A 14,592-nucleotide genomic window follows, 5' to 3' on the forward strand; every position below is an offset into this window, starting at 1 on the left:
CGCGCTATCTCAGAGTGAAGAGTCCGGTCGTAAAATATGTTAAGTAACATTACCTAAGATTTAAATGTTTTTGCTTGAAAAAGTTGTAAAAGTAACCATATTACAGATTTCAATTTTCAAAAAATAAATCGAAAAATATTGATGTTTCTTCAGCAGAAGAGCCCTTTGAGGGCTCAGATTCGGATCAAAACTATAGTGACGAAGAAAGTTCAATCGAAAATTCCGATTTAGAACAAATTCGTTTTTAGGTTAAGATTCTAACACTGCATGTAAAATCTGTTAAGTGATGGCGGATACCACGTTTTACTTGCTATTAGTCATATTTATTTATTATATTAGTAAAATCTGTTAAGAGACATATAACATATTTTACTTAGCACTTGACATTTTAAATTTACATTTTTTTAGAATATTAATGTAAAGGGAAGAAAAGAAAGAGACAGATAAACAGACAAAAAAAAAAACAAAAATATTAAAAGATTCTGTAGAGAAATATAAAAGTACAGAGGAAGTGGTGGTGAAGTAAGCAAGAAAGCTGTTGGGCCTCCATGTACATGTAAAAGAAAATGTTTTGAGATAATATCAGCAGATGAGCGATACAAAATATTTTCTAAGTTCTGGCTGCTCTCAAGCTATGATATACAAAATACTTATCTATTCGGATGTATGCGTAGAAACAATATAAAATGAAAGACCAGAAAAAGGGATACGAGGACTTCTACTTTTGAATACTCTATTCAATCAAACAACAAAAGTTTAAAAAATTTGCAAAAATGCATTTATTTCTTTGCATGGAATCGGTAGAGGTCGAGTGGAATACATTGTACGTAAGCTTAAGAAGGGTGTTATTGTTCCTGAAAAAGACCGCAGAGGTAGACATAGAAACCAAAAAAGAAAATATTTGCAAAACGACATTGAACGCAGTTCATCGTTTTATAGACTCTTTACCTCGATATGAAAGCCATTACAGCCGACCTGATAACACGGATAAAGAGTATATGAGCCTTGATTACAATATTGAAATATTATATGAAAAGTACATAGAAAGTCGTCAAGCACAAAAACTTGAATTTGTTTCTTCAGAGAAGTTTAGAAGAATTTTTACAGACGACTATAATATTTCTTTTAAAACTCCTAAATCTGACACTTGTGCAAAGTACAATGAGTTCCAAATTAATATAAACCATTCTAAAGAAATTGGTGATAATGAAAAACTTAAGGAACTAGAAACTTCTAAAGAGTTACACTTAAGAAAAGCAAAAGCTGCAAGAGACGTTCTTGAAAAAGCAGTGGAAGAGTCTAAGGAATATGACGTACATGTGATAACGTTTGATCTGCAACAATCTCTTTCTACACCTAAATTAACTACCGGTCCATGTTTTATAAAAAAAACTTTGGTGTTATAATTTTAGTGTCCATTGCTGCAACAAGCCAGAACATAGCTACTTTTTCCTTTGGGGCGAATCCATTGCTAAATGAGGATCCGATGAAATTGCTAGTTGCTTAAAGAAATATTTTGATAAGTTTGATGTTCGTGGTGACACACTTTATGTCGTATCTGATAACTGCTGTGGTCAAAACAAGAATTGGACTATCGTAGGATTTTGGCTACAACTCCTGGCATCTAAAAGGTTTAAAAAAATAATTCACGTTTTTTCACAAGTAATGTACACTATGGTACCTAGTGATAGAGATTTTGCAGTAGTAAAAAAATTCGAAATAACTAAGAATGCAGTGTACTCTCCTAGTGAATGGGAAGAAGTTCTCAAAGGAGCCAAAAAGAAAAGGCCATTTATTGTAACCCCTCTTAACCGAGATTTTTAAAATTTTTCTCAATTAAGAGAAACTTTATGTCATGCTTTCTTATGACATATACAATGAAATTCCACAATCCATTAGTCTAAAAAGAAAAAGGGGTAGACCTAGTCTCTCACTGGAAGAAGATTTTAATAGAAACTTGACTCAAAAGTATCCAGAAGCGTTGCCCATAGAAGAGTCAAAACTAGGCCATGTGATGTCATGCTTCTAGTGGATTCCACCAGTACATCATTCTTTCTACTGTTCACCGAAATCTCAAGATTTAACAGTTTAAAATTATTTTTTATGTTCAGTTGTGGTTTAAATTCTGTTCATCTCTTGTTTCTTATAAACTTTGCTCAAATAAAGTTATCTTAAACTAAACAATTTTATGCTAACTTGATACAGTAATTAATAACCTGTTAAGTATTTTTATAGTTTCTTAACAGATTTTTATTTCCTTAACTAAGACTCATAAAAAACTTATTAAGTACCATTTTTTTCTAAATTTCTTCTTGTTAAAATTTGAAAAAAAATTTAATTTGATAAAAAACAATGTTTATTATAATATGAGAGCATATTTCTAAAATATTTTATTTACTGGCTGATTGCAAAAAAAATTATTTTGTTAGTCTTTAGATTCAAAATGTGATATTATCATTTTTTTTATTTTGTCACTTAACAAGTTTTACGACCAGGCCCTTCAAATATACCGTCCGTTATGCAAACAATAACTACAATTTGAGCTACTTTCTGGTGTATTATCCGTTATTACAGACATTTAATAATTTACTGCCGATTAAACCAAACATCACGTTCAAAATACTTTCTGATATGCTTTGGTAAACATCACAATCGACATTTATGGTTTTATCATGGGTTGTTCAAAAAGGCACGTGAAATTTGAAATATTTCTGATGCGCATTGGGAAGCATTGTACCTTCATTATTATATTGCACTTACTGATTACGCCAAAAAACCATGTGACATTTGAACTACTTTATGATGTACGCCCGTAATCATTACATATTATTATTGATATTTATGGAATTACCACCGCTTTCGCGTTACATTTGAACTACTTTCTGATTCGCGTTGATCACTAATATTTTTATTATCGACATTGATAGATATACCACCCGTTATACAAAGAACTACCGTTTGAACTACTTTCTGATGAGAAACTGTAATAACTAAACGTTCATTGCCGATATGTGATGGTTTATTACCGATTAAAGCAAACATCACGTGACATTCGAAATACTTTCTGATGCGCTTCGGTAAGCATTACAGGTTATTAAGTCAACTATCAGGTGATATTTAAATTAATTTCTGAAATGCGCAGATTAGCATTACATATCAATACCGATATTTCTGACGTTTACGCGAAACTCCACGTGACATTTGAACTACTTTCAGATGTGCGCCGGCAAACATTATATTTTGATTACATATTATTGGTACATATCTATATCTAGGATCTACTTTCTGATGAGCGTATGTGAGCACTGACTGACTAGCTGACTAACCAAACTAATTTTAATGAAATAAATAGTGTATATTACCTATATTGTATCTGAAAATTGTACTTTTCTTGCAATCGGCATATGGTGTAAACTTATATTGCTTAGAAACCATCATGTATGTCCCATTTCATGATAATACTTTTTGATTTTTCTGCGTCCTTTTTGTTCCCATCTTACAATGATTTCCTTTCTAAATATAAGAGAACACCATGCCACTTTTACAAAATGATAGGGTAGTGATGTTCCCTAAATCTAACACATTTAAAGATATATTAGAAAAAGTTAGGTTAGGTTTACTGATATCGATTAAATTAGGTGACAAACTGTAAAGGTTTTGTCGTATACACCTAAAAAGAATATATTAAACCGACAAAATGGAAGAACTTTATAAAAGAAGCGCCAAAGGAATTGAACTTTTTCGATAAAACATTGAAATATATATATATATATATATATATATACATATATATATATATATATATATATATATATATATATATATATATATATATTAAAGTAATTCATAAAACTATTTAGTTACAATCCCTTCCTCTAAAACTTTTAAGTAATACAGTACTAATGCGTTCAGTATATTTAAAACAACATTTAACAACAACAATTTACTCATTAGTTTTAAAAATAATTCAAGAGTTTGACATCTTTAATACAAAATGTACGGTATATTATATCATTATTGGATGAATTTGATTCCTTGAGTTAGACTTTTATTCCGACAATACATCTCATCACAATTAATTTCATTTCAATTCAAGCTGCTACAAGTCTTCTTGATGAGAGGCGAAACGTGTAGGAGAATGGTGAAGCTTGAACTGAAAGCAAATGCAATCGTCTACCTTCATTGCAACGTCTTTTCTCTACGTAAAGAGTGCAAAAATGGTGTTTTGCAAGGGTAAACTGTAGATGTATTATAGGAATAAAAGCTTATTCCTAACATCGTCCACTAGCTACCAGTAAGCTTGGATTCGCAATGCATCTCATTCTCCATCGAAGAGAAGTCTTCTGAGTTCTTGTTGATATATACATATAAATATAAACGTTTAAGATCACTAAAATGGACAATATCAAAGATGAGGTAGTAACTAAATAGTTTAATGGCAAGTTTGCACAGCATTTAATTTATAACGGTAAACTGAATAAATCTAAATTAATTAAATAAAAAATAAAAAATATTTGGTAAAATTTAAAAAATATATAAAATAAAAAATATAAAATAATAATTAAAATTGCGAAAATAAAAAAATTTAGTCTTAAAAGAGGAATGTTGATTTTTTTTAATTGCTGTTGGAGAGTAGTAAACTGACTCAAGAATACTCTAATATGAAATGTACAGTGTACATGTCATAATATTTAAGATCTCTATTCATAATAGTACAGATCAAGTGTTATTTGTTGCTTGGAAATAAAACTTATGTGTCCCTTTATAATAAAAATGATAGAAGACGTTAAAACTTTTGAAACAATATTTGGAGGACAAGAGGCATACTTTCACCACTACCATTCCTGTGGTGAGTGTGGCTAATCTAGCAGTTAACAATCCACTGAGGCTTATCGTGAGAAACTCCATGCTATTTAATCAGACAGCGCCTGGAATCCCTGGGCTTTGCTAATAACAGGTGTAAGCTGTCGCATAATCCAAACTACCAACAAGCAAACTTGGACAACTTGAAGAGGGTGAGATTTGAAAGGATTGAAGAGTACAAATATCGCGAAAGGCATAGCGATGGATTTAACAGGGCCTTCAAAGAGGTGAAAATGAGGCTGTTACCAGTAAAATTAAATAACTGGTTTTAGAATTCAACCGATGTCAAAACAACTTGTTAGTCTCCTTTTTACAGAGTCAATTTACCACTTCCATTGTTTATAAAAAATATGTACCCAAATGAAATCTCTCAAAATTTAAATATCAATCACAGTATCTGCTCCCTTGTCGCTTCCCTTTCCCTCAAACTCCTTATATTTATTTTTACCCAACTCTACGGTTTTTAAAAATTCGCTTTTACCAAACAGAAATCTTTTGACGTTCTCCTCCATTTCCGCATATCGAGCCTTATCGATAGATTCTGAAGAATGAGCTTTGGCATTTTCCGATCTGGAATTTTCTGAGCTACTGATGTCGTTATCGATATTACTCCTGATCCAGTCTTCTACTCGCTGTTGGTTTGGCGTCGAGTTCTCGCTGACCATAGAGTTCGTTTCTAAGCTGTCTGGTGTTGGAGCTGATTCCTTTGGCAACAGTTTTTGAGAAGATCTAAACAGAAAGTCTATTATAAGTACACCATTTTACCATTTTATGAACTAGTGCCTAGAAAGAACTCGCGACACTTAAATTTTTTAAACTATCTACAGAATTGTCAGTTACCTACGAGGCGTACACTAAAAGTTTTGCACAGAGCCAATCTAGCGGAAGTTACTCGATTTGGTGAATGTGATTTTCGTAAATTTTGAAATTTCTTATGGTAAAATACTTCAATAGATTGAAAATCGATCACGTGGTTCAGTAGCAACAAATTTTCAAAATAATCAATATCGCGAAAAAATGGAAATCTCTCGTGAAAATTTATTTTGACCTAATGATGATGTAATGATTGTGTGATGATTTTATAATATTTTAAAGTTGGCCTAACTAAATCACGAAATCATCTTGGTTTTTGTGATAAAGCACCGCACCCATCAACTGCTCACAGATGGTTTGAAGAATTAAAGTTTGTTGTTATGCAAAATATTGATGCTTGATTGAAGCGGATCAACATGTTATCTGCTTCTTTCTTCCTCCTTCTTATTAAACACCCCACAAAGGGTACCCCCCGTTAAGATGAGCAAAATGCCCTCATTCCTAGAATTCTTAACGTAAATCTAGGACAAATAATTCAAACTACAACATTGATGGTTGCTACTGTTATTTTATTAGTAATTACTATTTAAATAGGAATAAGCCACAATTAAAGGTTAAAGTGCGTTTATTGACGTTTCAATTTCCACTTCGGAAATCGTTCTCAAAATACAAACATTAATAAATTAAATGACAAACAATGACAGACTACATGGCCAGAAATTTAAATAGTAATTACTTTAACATGCCACAAGAAAATAGCTTCAGAACAATGTTATTTTATTATAATTTTAACTTATTCAATTTTTAAACATTGCTGGCTACTGTCATATTTAGACAAATACCTCAAGTTACACTGACTGCTTTGTCCTGACTTCCGTTCTAACATGTCAATATTGTAACGAAATAGCCCATCTCCGATACGTCATAATTCTTAGAAGGAAAGATCTAGAGAACACAAGAATTGGCATTACGCGCTATCTCAGAGTCGATGGTTCTATCGATGAGACGAATTAGAGGTGGGACAACGCCAGAATATTCTAGAACATAGTAACTTTGTTATAAATATGTAACGTTTTTAGGAGTGAGGTTAGTTGATAAGGGAATATCGTATTGTTAACTCTAAATAAATAGTTTATATAAATTAGAACCGCTCGTTTTATTATTTAACACGTTACAGTTGGTGTCCGGTGTGAGATTTGCAAATAAATTCAGCAGTGAGTTTTGAAAAAGACTTTTGAACTTTTGAAAAGTATTGTTCGTCGGGAACATCCGCGTAGTTCGGTAGTGTCCTTTGTACGAAAGAACATTTAAAAAGTACGTGTGTGCCTGACCGAAGATGCTGCTAGTACAACTATCAGTAAAACAGTTGCGTGAGCAACTGGAAGAACGCGATGAAGACTGCAGCGGGTCCAAAAAGATACTCCAAGAACGATTGAAGACTGTTCTTACCCAGAGACATTCCAGTTCCAGTCAGCAGAAGAAGCAGTTTTAATGAAAATAAAAAATGTCTTGCAAATGATAGAAGAATCTTCTAAAAAAATGATGAAAGATTCGATGAAACGTCTCAAATGATAGAAGAATCTTCTAAAAAAAATGATGATAAACTAGAGAACGTTTCCAAAAGATTCGATGAGAAATTCGAAAATGTATCTCGAAGATTCGACGAGAAATTTGAAAATGTTTCTCAAATGATGGAAGAAACTTCTAAAAAGAACAATGAAAAATTTGAAGTAGTTTCTAAAACCTTCGATCAGATACAGAAAAATGTAAACAACGTAGAAGAGAAGATCAAACAATTAGAGACCATGATAACTAATACGAAAGTGCTACCACCAATTAATACGGTAGCTTTAGATCCGGTAGTGAAAGAAGAATCAGCTAGAGACGAAATGACACATCATATGAGATTCAAATTGACACCATTTGATGGAAAGTCCTCTTGGTCCATATACCTTAGACAATTTGAACCTATTGCGACAGCCAATCATCGGACAGAACAAGAAAAAGCTGTTTCCTTAACTGCTGCTTTACGAGGTGATGCTGCGGATATCCTAAGATCGATTCCTAAGGGTCAAGAAAAATGTTACCAGACCTTGTTCACTCGACTAGACAAACGTTACGGAGATGCCCATCTACAACAAGTCTACAAAGTACAAATAAGAAGTAGAATCCAAGGAGCAAGTGAGAGTTTGCAAGAATTTGAAGCAGATATTGCTTGTATAGCGCTGTTGGCCTATCCAGAGGCACCAGACAATATTTTGGAAGAAATTGCTGTAGATGCCTTCGTCAATGGGTTAAGAAACAGTGAACTACAGAAAGCTTTACGACTAGCAAGACCGAAAGTTTTAAATGAAGCTCTTGCTATTGCCTTGGAACATGAAACAGCTAGTCAAGCTTCACGGAGCTATCGAGTACGAACCTCTGAAGAGAGCGACAAACAAAACGAGAAACGTCTGGAGGAAATCGTACGGAAAATAGTTCGTAACATGATGCCGAAGAGACACGAAACCAGATGTTCGAATGATGGCGACGTAGGTCACATTCGCCGTAAATTGTAAGAAAATAATACAACAGTCAGAAAGCTAGAACAAATCGAACACAGGGCTGGAAAAAGTCATTCAAATGCTGATGCTGCAGTCAAGACGGCCATACAGTGCAAATTGTAATCACTGTCTTAAATTAGAAGAACGACTTTGCCCCGTGAGACGAACCACCGTCATTAATGATCAATGGCAGCCTCAACAGCTACAAGACGCTCAAGCAGATGATCCATGTATAAAAAGAGTATTGGATTGGATACGTCGAAGTGAAAGACCTTCTTGGCAAGACATTAGTGCATGTAGTCCAGAAGTCAAGTGTTACTGGAGCCAATGGAATTGCCTAGTGCTGAAATATGATCTTCTGTATAGAACCTTTGAGAACGATGATGGTACAGAAACTAAGCTTCAGTTGATTGTACCTAAAAGTAAAGTGTCAGAAGTATTGCGTCAGTTGCATGACGGTGCATCAGGTGGACACTTTGGTATCACGAAGATTCTGCAAAAGGTTCGAGAACGGTTCTATTGGGTGAACTGTAAAGATGATGTAAGAAGATGGTGCCGGAAATGTGAACTGTGTGCAACCAGTAATGGTCCAGTTGGTAAAAAGAGGGCACCCATGAGACAGTACAATGTTGGCAGTCCTATGGAAATAGTAGCAATCGACAGTGCAGGTCCACTTCCAGAGACAAATGATGGAAATAAATATATCCTGGTAGCCATGGATTATTTTACGAAATGGACTGAGGCCTATGCGATACCAAATCAAGAAGCTGCTACCGTTGCAGATGTACTTGTTAAAGAATTCTTTAGCCGATTTGGTGTTCCCTTGGAGATCCACTCCGACCAAGGGCGAAACTTCGAGTCAACCCTTTTCCAAAACGTTTGTAAATTGATTGGTGTCAATAAGACCAGAACGACACCCCTGCATCCTCAATCAGATGGAATGGTCGAGAGAATGAACCGAACAATGGGTAAACACCTGTCCAAGGTTGTATCAGAACACCAAAGAGATTGGGACCAGCACATTCATTTATTCCTAATGGCCTACTTGAAGATCTTGAGATGACTAAAGGAATCTCATCCGTATTTTATAAGAAATTCGGTCGTTTGGATGAGTTAAAAAAACCAGCAGCCTAAAGTTGGAAGAGTACTGAGATTAGAAGATGGTTCTCGATCTTTGCTGTACATGGTGACCAGGAAGTCGTATACAGACAAGGCAACCTACGAGGATATATGGCGCGCTCTAACTAATTTAAAGAAAATCGTCTGCAATTATGACATCAAGAATTTGGCCTTACCCAAGATAGGTCATGCACTAGATAATCTGGATTACAAGATTGTTAGAAGCATGCTTGAAGTGATCTTCCGAGAAACCGACGTACGAATTACTGTGTGTTGCATTAACCCGATGAGATCGTGCCCTTTAAAGTCAGTAGACGGCTATTTCTTTCTGGGGGGTTCATGCAGAGCTGGAGACTCCTGTAAATTCCGCCATCCTGGGCCTACATATAGAGTTGCTGATCGGGACGCTCAGATATAAGAGGGCAGCAGTGTTACGAACATGCATTCGACGTAGCCCATATAACGGTTGCATGGCGAGACGACGAGAAGCTTCCAGATGAATCGAGCGCGGGAGAGATCGACCCGTCAAACAAACGAATTAGAGGTGGACTATTCCAGATTATTCTAGTACATAATAACTTTTATATATAAGCAGACCTTCTATGAGTTAAGTTAGATGATGATATTTTCGTGCTGTAAACTTATAAATAAATATATTTATATAAATTAGGAACCGCTCGTTTTATTTAAAAACGGTAAAATATGCTTATTAAACGGGATTGTGTAATGCCTTCTAATAATTTACACAATTTAGTAAAATGTCTAAAAAAAAACCGCTGCAGCCAATGCTATAGGAACATTTTTACCAAGCATAGAAGACAAACAGCACAAAAAGAGACTCCACGTGTGTGGACAAAGTGTTTTGCTTGCGCGAAATATCTGTGTTCTGACTGCTTTTTTAAGGTGCATGCTGCCAAACTGCAGTAATTTTTCTTTATTAGCATTTATGTTAATTTGTCGACTATTTTTTTGTACCGTTTTTTAGAGTTACGCTACTTGTTAAATAAATATTTAAGCTAAAAAAGCGTTTTTAACTGACTAATACTGAGCTGAGCCTTATTTTTAATCACATAGAACGTAAAAAAATGAAAAAAAAAAAAATAGAATTCTGGGAGTGAGGGCATTTTGTCTATCTTAACGGGGGTACCGTTTATAAATTGAATTATTGTTTTTGGAGATAACTTGTCAATTGACCTCTTCAGTAAATTTCAACATAATATGTACAATACAATCATTCAAGTTAGATTTATGTAATTTAGTTTAGACAGTATTAGATAAAATGATTTCACTTTTCATTTTGAATTTCAATTGTTGTAGAGCGCCGAAAGCACTCAGCTAGGAAATAAGTGCTTTAGTAACTTTTAAAGTACTTTTCTTTTCAATTGATTCATAATTATATAAGTTTTATATAGGACTTCCCGTAGCTTATTAATGGGTACTGTATCATATGCTTTCATTAAATGCACCATTAGTAAATGCTATTCTTGTGCTGTTTTTTTTTATTACTTGGGCTATACTAAAAATGTTGTTTCCAGCTCTAAACCCACTTTGCTCCTCAGATTCCTACGGATTATATTGTTCACATATGAGGCCTTTTAACACTCGTCCATATAGTCATATTAGCGTGGTAATTACTCTTCTGTAATTATTAGTGTATCGATGTTATCCATCCTTCTATGCTCACAAAATTTTTAAAAAGTGCCTGAGCTAAATACACTTTTAGACATACAGCAAGGGATTTTATATTAATCTGAACTTCTATTAACCTAATTATCATTGTTGATTGCCTTTAATCAACAAACAACGTACAAATTAGTTGAAAATAAGTTACACATATGATCGAGCTTATTTATATATCCACTTACCGTGTAAAAAGAACGGGTGCTATGTTATTGTGAGCGTTATCTAGAAGGATATTCCTGCTGCCAACTTGAGTTCTTAAGGATGCGTATCGGGGGCCTCTCGGCGAAGACAACTTGGTACTTCCAGCATCTTCATTATTCTCGGACTCGCCTTTCTCTGAGGTCGATTCTATTTCATAACTAGTTTTGAGTTGATCACACAGGCTACAATGGAAACAAAAATATTTAAACCAATCAATAAAAAAATATAATTAGTTTTAATACGCTGTTCATGGCTTCATAGAGTTTTACAGCATTTGATAGTCTTTTATATTATAAATAGAATATAAGTATTGTTCTGAAGCCATTTTCTTGTGGCATCTTACAGAAATTACTATTTTAATGGGAATAAGCCACAATTTAAATTTAAAATAAGTTTATTTTTGACATTTCAATTTCCATTTCAGAAATCTTTCTCAAAGTACAAAACATTAATAAATTAAACACATTTTGTTTTTTGTTACCTGCTTGGTGAAAAATTCTTCTAATAATTTATCTGTATCTGATTCATTCATATCGACAATTTAGACGGATATTATACATTTTAAAGTAAACGAATTTAAAATGATATTGCCGAGTTGCGTTCCTGGGACAAATTTATTGTAAGATAGTTCATTCCATTACATGAAATCAACTTCAACTTAAGAATATCAGTCAGAGAAAATCATAGCATGTGTAGTGAGTGTTTCTGCATGAAAGATGATGTAACAGTTTGCTATACTACAACAATTTTTAATTGAAGGTGATTTCTTGGCAACATCGGACTTATCGAAGCTGTTAACGATAACTTTTTAACGAAATCATATTCCACTTATCAATTTTGCAGAGGCGTACCAAAAAAAAATTTAATTATTTATTTAAACACATAAGTAATTACGTAAAAATTAAATCTAAGAGCGATATAATTATTAAATTATCATGTGTCTTTTGACAGGTATCTTATAGTTGTCTAACAAATTAAAGTAAAGTTTTACTATTAAAGTAAATTTATAATTATAATTATTAAAGTAAATTTCTTATTAGAGAGTACCCCTAATACAGAACTTCAAAAAACAGAAAACTTTGGGAAATACTTATTTTTTCATTAGACTAAACCATCTGAAATTTTAACATAAGATCTCGTCATTACACATCATTCTCTATTTATAGAATTGCTGTGTGCTGTAAACGTTATATATTTTTTATTAACTTAATTTGAAAGTTTCCTTGTGTTTATTTGTTTATATAAATATAAAAATTATTATGAAGTTCATATAAATTAAAATGAAGTAAGCTAAACTATTATCATGTGAATGCGTGTATATAGTAGTGCATTTGTTTATTTCAGTAAATTCTCGAAATATGAAATGAAGATGGCACTAACTACTAAAGAGTTAATAGCTTTATTAGAAGAAGACTCAGATTGTGAAAATGCTGACTCACGTAATGTGGTTTATTTGCCGCCGAGATTAGATTAGAAAGTTTCTGATTGTAGAAGACATTGATGATAATATTATTTGTAAAGAATCAATAAAATCGTATATTGCAGGTACATATGAAATACAAGTGATTGGGAATTCTGACGATTCTGATTTATGATATTCCTCTGTACCACAGATAAAACGTCCAAAGAAAAAAACAGGCAAAAATAGTCAATTTATCTCAAGTTGTAACAACAAATACTCCTTCGTGCTCAGTAGTAATTCAACATCAGTCTGATTGATATTTAGACAATATAAAAGCCAACCATGGAAGCAAGTCATATATTAAAGTTTTTTTCACTCAAGTCATATATTAAGTTTTTTTCACTCTTTTTTGATAAAAAAATAATTGAGAGCATTCTATATTCCATATAAAAAAAAATTATTAGCATATGTGTATTATCTGTTTCACACTCTGCTTCAAGTTGATATGCATTGGTCAACGGATGAGGATAAAGAAGCACACATTATAAGAGAAAGAATGAGTAGACATAGATTTATATTTATAATTTATAATAGTAAAGAAACCGCTACATCAGTCTCAAATTAAGTACATGGAAGTCAATCTAAATTTGCTTTACCAGATGAAATCAGGTTCGACAATATTGGCCACATTACAAAAAGAGATGATAGTGCAAGAATGTAGGATGTGCAAAAGTAATATTATTTATTTATGTAAAAGGTGTAGAATGCATCTACACCCCGAATGTTTCGAAAATGTGCACCTTAAAATTTAATTTACATTTAAGATACAATGTTCCTTTATTAAAAATTGTACCTACTGTTTTCCTTGAAAATGAAAAAAAAAATCTTTTTGGTTGTAAATTAGTCTTAATTTATATGTTTTTAATCCAATCTAATAAATTAATTGTCAAATTTCTCTTTGTATATTGAGCGGTCGTTAATGGGTTAATACTATTTAATATTGTTCTGAAGCTATTTCTTGTGGCATTTAAAAGTAATTACTATTTAAATGAGAATAAGCCACAATTAAAGCTTAAATTACGTTTATTGACGTTTCAATTTCCACTTCGGAAATCGTTCTCAAAATACAAACATTAGTAAATTAAACAAATTTTTGTTTTTCTGTTATTTAGTGAAAAATTCTTTTAATAATTTAATTTTATCTGACTCATTTATATTGACAATTCAGACATAAATTATACATTTTAAAGTAGTCGACTTTAAAATGATACTGCCAATCATTTTTGAGTTGCGCTCCTGGGACGACTTTTACTTATAAGATAGTTCATTCGATTACATGAAATCAACTTTAACTTGAGAATATTCATCAGAAAAGGTTCATAGCATGTAATTCATCTTTAAAAAGACAAATACATGCCATGATGACAGTTAAATTCTCCTGTTAGTGATTTCATAGTAAATTATGAAGATTAAAACCCTCATAATACTATCCCGACATGGTAAGTATTTGGTCGTGCATTTAGTTTTACCTTCAATAAACACCAAATTCTGATTTTATATGTTTGTTATTTAAAAAACATAAATGATGTATGCTCTATATGTTACTGACTTACTATTAATCGTATTTTCCTTTTAATAACTTCCTCTTTCAATATGGGTAACAAGATCCTACTACATTCTGCCGAGGAATTTGCGACACAATTGGATTACAATTACAAATAATACTATATAAAGAATCAACTTGCCTCAAATTTACTTTACTAACCAAAACTATTTTAAAGTTAATAATAAAGTCTATTTAATAAATATATTCCCAGGAAATAGAACACACTACGCCAATGCACATATAAAATGTGGACCGAATAAACTAAAATATCATATTTCTCTCATTCCCATTCCTTCTAAGAACGTAAATATATATATATATATATATATATATAGGCCAGCCAAAATATTGATAAGTTTACC

At 32.6% G+C, this 14,592-nt stretch overlaps 1 protein-coding gene across 1 annotated transcript; it reads right to left on the minus strand.

Annotated features, from left to right (window-relative positions):
• Positions 1-461: 461 nt before the first annotated feature.
• LOC140432146 (uncharacterized) lies at positions 462-11,404 on the minus strand (the record flags this gene model as incomplete). The annotated part of the gene is made up of 2 exons (XM_072519980.1): positions 462-5,592; positions 11,204-11,404. Coding segments are annotated over 2 exons (553 nt in total), but the record flags the coding sequence as incomplete, so codon positions are not given.
• Positions 11,405-14,592: the final 3,188 nt, after the last annotated feature.

Source organism: Diabrotica undecimpunctata, unplaced genomic scaffold, assembly GCF_040954645.1.
Source record: "Diabrotica undecimpunctata isolate CICGRU unplaced genomic scaffold, icDiaUnde3 ctg00003021.1, whole genome shotgun sequence".
Taxonomy (NCBI): domain Eukaryota; kingdom Metazoa; phylum Arthropoda; class Insecta; order Coleoptera; family Chrysomelidae; genus Diabrotica; species Diabrotica undecimpunctata.